The sequence below is a fragment of the Telopea speciosissima genome, chromosome 3, assembly GCF_018873765.1.
Source record: "Telopea speciosissima isolate NSW1024214 ecotype Mountain lineage chromosome 3, Tspe_v1, whole genome shotgun sequence".
Lineage (NCBI taxonomy): Eukaryota > Viridiplantae > Streptophyta > Magnoliopsida > Proteales > Proteaceae > Telopea > Telopea speciosissima.
The window spans coordinates 70,931,095-70,937,094 of record NC_057918.1 but is presented as its reverse complement, the minus strand read 5'-3'; the positions used below and the strand labels follow the sequence as shown (position 1 = coordinate 70,937,094).

Here is a 6,000-nt window from a genome sequence, read left to right as displayed (position 1 = left end):
ATAACTAGAGCATTTTCAGCTCAAAGCTATCATGTATTATTATATAAGATATGACAATTGGCTATGTTGATAATTTCATACAACGCGATCCTGAGTCTTGAGAGAGCAGTAGCCGGGTTTGCATGCAAGTGGAGTTCGAATCGGGTCAAGGAATTGACGACCCGCACACTATTGGTTTAAAACTGAACCTCAATCAAACCACATTCATTTTAAAAAACAGTGCGGTTCAGCCAGGTATTGGTCCATACAAGGCGTGATAAAAGAGACCTAACTCGACTTGGGGCCATTATGTGCAAACCAGGCCGGTATTTGTCAAGTTGAAACGAGCATTGGAAAACAACTGGTTAACGGGTCGGGTCAAGACCTGGCATCCATAATACATACACGGCCCGCGCGTTCTTCCTTTGCTAGTTATTGTGAAGAAGGAGACGAAGAAGGAACACAACGAAGGACTCTAGGGTTTCAGATTTCGGGGCTCAGATCAATTGTAAATTCACTATTCAACCATTAAATCAAAGAATTAATCCGCGAAGGAAGATTGTGACTGGTACAATTGATGGGGTACGTCGTCAATTTTTGATGTTTTTGATTTTGTTTTGTTTATTGAAGGTTTCGGTTTTTGAATGCCAAAATTTTGAATTTCTTCCTTAATTTTTGGAGAATACACGCTCCAAATTATGTGGACATTGTTCTCCATTTCGAATAATACAGAAGCTCAATTGTGTGTTCTGGTTGTGTTCGTGTAGGTCGTTATAGTTAGTAAGTTTAATCCAATTCCTCCTCTTTCTCTAGTTTCGTGGCTAATTTTTGTGTCAGAAGGACCGGAAGAGTGGATACATGGGCTCATTTGGAGGGTTTGATTTGTTTCTCTGTTCAAGGGACATTGCCCTCGACTGGGTTGTGTTTTTTTCCCCTCCCAACACATATGCTTGTGATTGAGTATATGTGTTTTCTGAATGCTGAGAACTCTATTGCTTCCTCATTCTCTTTCCTTGTTGGAGAATGATTTCAATGCAAGGTTGTTCTTTTAACTGTTGCTACTTTGTAAGTGTTTGTTCATATTGCACAGGTTGTTGCATTTATAATCTTTCTTTTTTGGAGGCATTGGGGATTGTTTCATATTGGCTTTAGAGAACCCCTTGCTTATACTGGTAATACAACTCCCTAGCTGGAATGAAGTCTACTCAGCTTAAGAATCCTTTACGAAATGCAAGCAAATCACTCAATTGTATGATTAAATTTTAAATTCAAATACGTGACAATGTTTACTTTGCTTCTTTAGTTGTGGCTAAGGACAGAATTGACTTGCCATATTGAAGCCCACATAACCTCTTTTTTCATTTTTAATGATTAATGCTAGAAAATGGTGGTTCCTCCTATCTCTGCACATATGGTTCATGTGAAGTGAGCGTATGAACACTGTTTAGTGGATTGCAACAAGGAGCATTATGCCAAAAACCAACCTAATTAGATTGCCTTAAGCTCTTTCTTTCTCTCTCTGACAATATAGGGCTGATGCCATTGTCTAGTCTGATGTCTGTTTTGGGTTAAAAGGATGCTCTTGGCTAATGTTCTCATCTTATGAGCTCTTCATGGTGCCTCATTATATTATTATTTTTGTTGTTCTCATCTTCTGAGCTCACTGCAGTGTGTTGTTAGTATTATTATTAATTTTATTGATATCATTGACGTTATTCGTGTTACAGTTACTGTTTCTATTCCATATCAATGTTAGCTTTCAGTTGGGGAATTATGTGATCTCTGACTGCGAAACATCCACCCTCTCATCTCCTTTCTGCCTTATTTATTTCAAATTAGAGTTGGAGCATCTAAGTTTTTATATTTATACTTCTAACTCTTAGTGCATTCCAACTCATAGAATGCATGTATCAAGGTGTAACTCAACAAAATTGTTTCTGAGTCATGGAAACAGTTATATATTTTATTGCTAAGATGTCTTTGTCTCAAATTTAAAATGAAATGGACCCCTCTAATCAAGCACAGGTATGTTCTGATGGTGTTTGATGTTATGTTAGTGCTCCTTTAATTGGTTGCCGAAGATGAACAATTTTGGTGACCTGTGACCTCTCTGCAAATTTTTTGATCAGTACTACTTTTTGGTCTTTCTGACTGGAGAGGGTTGCGCAAGGGTTTTTGACACCCTTGATTTGCACAATTTTCTATTTTTATTTTTAAGTTTTCAATATCTTCTTTGAGTTGCATTGGAAATGATCTAGAATTCATTGTTCTTGTGGGTGGCTATCCTGTAAACCATTAGAATGAATTTGATGGAATTCATATTGATACGCAAGCACATATGGGTGCTACCTAAATTCCACTGGACGGTTGCTAGCGTATAAGAATATGCTTTCTGAATTGTGTCTCTATCATTGCCATGATAGTGTGTGGGAACTAAAACTAGTGTAAGGGATGTGTTCTGGTATAACTCGTCTTAGATATTGAAAATCTCAGCATAAGAATGAATATTCATATTATCATATATGTCATTCATGTATTTTAATGACTGTCAGATATAAACATATCAGGTAAGTTTTATTAATGAAAAAATATTCAAATTCTATGGATAAGGTCTTACTGTGTAAGATATGTGTATTTTTTCTTTATCTGTGAGAAATATCCATACTTATAGTATGTACGAGTATTTATTAGCAAGTTATAGCGAAACAACCAACTATTCACATAGCGTTATCTTTTACTACAAACACTCACACACGCACATCCACATTTTAGCTTTATTCTTCTACTCCATAGTTCCATAGTGGCCTATCCATCTATGTCTATTCTATCTGCCTGTCTATGTTCAGGGGCATCTATCTGTTCACCGGTGCATCGGACTCTCTGTTTCTATGTACACATGCAGGCAATGATACTATAGACTTTCCTTGCCTTGCATATACAAATTGTTACATTACAATAATGCTCTACAAACAGTTAAATATTTCCTTACTAGTTTTGGGATACTTTAATTTGCCAATTTTTTTTTATTGCATTACTTTCTTTAGTTAGAATTTTCCTAATTATCAGACAGGGCTCTTTTTGTTAATATATTTACTTTGGATCCTGGGAGTAATGAGTTGTTTGCTGGCCTTGTATATGCATTTGTATTGGTAAGAGGAATCGTGGATAGTGATCTTAGGTGGATATCTTGCTCCTCATTATGCAGATTACGTCCTTCTATATTATGTACCTGTTCTTGTTATTTGTTTCCGTCATTTGCTTTTGCTATATGTTGTCTCAATTCAGACTGAGCAACCTAGAACGTAAAATTGAAATGCATCTCTCTGATACAGTGAGTTCTTGTTAATCTCCATCTTACCAATTCTTCTCTGCTGGTTCTCGTTTCTGATTTTAGGCATTTGAGGGAATTTCTGAATCCAAGTGCTTGGAGAAATTTCTGTAGAGATTAAAGAGTAGGCATTAAAGGAATGCATGGACATACCCCAGGATCTGCTCTCGTAGTAAATGCCGAGGTTGACTCCATGGGAGGGGTCATTGATGGTGGAGTTGGTATTGATAGCAAATCCTCTCCACGGCGAGCAGCAATTGAGAAGGCTCAAGCAGAGTTGAGGTGACACCTATCTTCAAGGTTTCAAGTATCAGTATTGAATTGGGCAGATTGTCTATCTCTGATCTGGCCTGGTCTGGATTGGTATTGGCCAAGATTAATCTGATCCAAAATACTGATACCTAAATCCTTGTTTACATTCTTTTCATGTTTTCTACTGGTTCTTTAATGTAAAGCAGAAAGCCTATAATTTTGTTGATTACAGGCAGGAGTATGATGTTCGTGAGGAGCGCAGAAGGGAGCTAGAGTTTCTTGAGAAAGTATGATTTTGTGGTGCCTATTTTACCTTCTGAAATTGTATAGTAGCTTTGTATCTGTTCAGGTGGTTTAAAGCTCTCTGTATCTCAGGGCGGTAATCCATTGGATTTTAAACTCAGATCTGCAACCTCAATCAGTGTTCAGTCTACTTCTTTGACAGATCAGCCTGCTGAGCAGTTTGTGACAAGGTATAGTCCTTTTGTTAAAGTAGGTTCTCTAATCACTTGCTACTAAGTGTGTAGATTTTGATTTATCAGTTGTCTTATTGTGATGTTGCAGTGAAGCGAAGGGTAGCTTTGCATTGGCTGCCTCACCTCATGGAGATTCTGTTGAAAGTAGTGGCAGGCCTGGGGCTCCTTCAACTCGTGAGCCAAATAGTGGTGATAATCTCTTACTTTTTGATGGTGAAAGTTATCCACCTGAGGGCAAGAGAAATTCTAAACATACTGGTAGAAGAAGTAACATTTCTCCATCGGAACATTCCTCTCGGTTAGATGGGAATCACAAGGCAAAGGAGTCTGAAGACTCGGTGATATTCCGCCTTGTGAAAAGTCAAGCATATGCTCGAAGAAACAGGTCCAGATCAAGTCGTGAGAGTGCTCGAGCTTGCTCAGCTGATGTAGTTCCACCTGCTGATGGCAATGGATCTTCAAGTTTACTCTCTGCTCGCCATGGTTCAAGGGATGCAAAGGGGTCATTAAGCGAAGCAAAGGCTCAAAAGGACCACACTGTGTCTTCCATTTCTAACTCAAAATCAACAGGTCCAAATGGCAGTTTGGTTTCTAAGACTCTGGCTTCTGGTAATCAGGTGGATATGCAATTGGATGCTGTGCATGCTCATAAGACAGCTACAGCCCTGCCAAAAGCTGGCCTGCCTGAAGTGCCTGAAGTTATGGCTTCCAAAGACCGGCAGAATGGCAATGATAATCAGCAACTGCCAGTGGGAGATGGTAAGGTTGCTCCTGATCTGAGTGAACAGGGAGTTGAAGCTTGTCTTGATTTGAAGCCTTCCATTGTTACTGCAAAGACAGAGAATCATCCAGGTGTTGGTGAGCTTAGTAGAGACGAAAAAGACATGCAAAATGAAGCTCAAAATGGAATTACAGCTTTGAGTACAAAGGGGTTAGACTCGGAATCCTCCAGCACTCAAATTACCCATAGCTTAGATGGGAATACAGCCAATGATCCTTGTCTGAATCAAGTTCATGCTAATGGAAATTCCAATGAACAGAAATTAATCTTTGAAGAAAGTCATGCTACCGTCGATGCCAATGCGGCCAAACAAGACAGTGAGACCAAAGCTGTTGATGCTCTTTGTGTGAGTATTGATATTTGTGATTCTGTTCAGCAAAACCTGAGCAACAATGTCTCTAATGTCAAATTTGAGGAGGAAATATGCGATAGTAGAACTGGCTTGCAAAATGAGGGGATGCCTTCTAACAACATTGACGGGACAGAGCCCAGTAGCAATGTTGGTTCAAAAACAGAGAATAAGCCAGATAATTCATTGGATGATAATTCCAATTTGAGAAAGGCAGGTTTCTCTCCTCAGGGTGGACCTTCAAGCACTGCTGTTTCCTCAAATTGTGAGCTTCCAGATCCCACTTCTTCTGGGAGGGGCCTTGTAGCTGCCTCGGAGCCTCAAACTTGTGGTGGGAACCGGCTAAAAGTGTTGAACAATGAGCATGAAAATTTTATTCTGAAAGAGGCACAGACAATAGAAGTAATTTCTGATGCTTCTGTATTTTAGTTTCCAGTTTTGGTCATTTCTTTCTGATTCAGGAGTACTATTTACTTTTCTCGTATTATAATAAAATTTCTTTTGGAAGTCAACAGTCTGATTCATTCCAGTGAACAGGCCAAGCGTAAGAGGATTTCCGAGCTATCTGTGGGAAATTTGCCTTCTGAGTACCGGCGCAAATCTCACTGGGACTTTGTCCTCGAGGAAATGGCATGGTTGGCAAATGACTTTATGCAGGTATGCTTCGAAAAAAAAAAGAAATTTTTTTTTTTTTTGGGGGGGGGGGGGGTGGAACCTGGACCCACCTAGTTTTTTCTTCATTTCCCCCTTTTTATATTAGAAGTCATGTTTCATTCAGTTGGGTATGTATGGAAACAATTTCATACTAGTAGAGAATATTTTGCCTGTATTTGGA

General features: G+C 39.0%; 1 protein-coding gene across 10 annotated transcripts in view; it reads left to right on the top strand.

The window, feature by feature from the left end:
• Positions 1-291: 291 nt before the first annotated feature.
• The window catches only part of LOC122653669 (chromatin modification-related protein EAF1 B-like), a 53,826-nt gene continuing 48,117 nt past the window's right edge, over positions 292-6,000 (top strand). For 4 of the 10 annotated variants that reach the window (XR_006331841.1, XM_043847592.1, XM_043847590.1 and 1 more), the window contains exons 1-6: positions 299-561; positions 3,374-3,589; positions 3,792-3,846; positions 3,935-4,032; positions 4,124-5,567; positions 5,703-5,822. Coding sequence is in view for 9 of the 10 variants with exons in the window: in XM_043847592.1 (XP_043703527.1) it covers positions 3,447-3,589; positions 3,792-3,846; positions 3,935-4,032; positions 4,124-5,567; positions 5,703-5,822 (1,860 nt within the window). In the remaining variant the exon portion in view is untranslated. Of the gene's footprint in view, positions 562-3,373; positions 3,590-3,791; positions 3,847-3,934; positions 4,033-4,123; positions 5,568-5,702; positions 5,823-6,000 lie in introns of all 10 variants that reach the window. The other 6 variants (XM_043847591.1, XM_043847593.1, XM_043847596.1 and 3 more) reach the window with 5 other exon arrangements.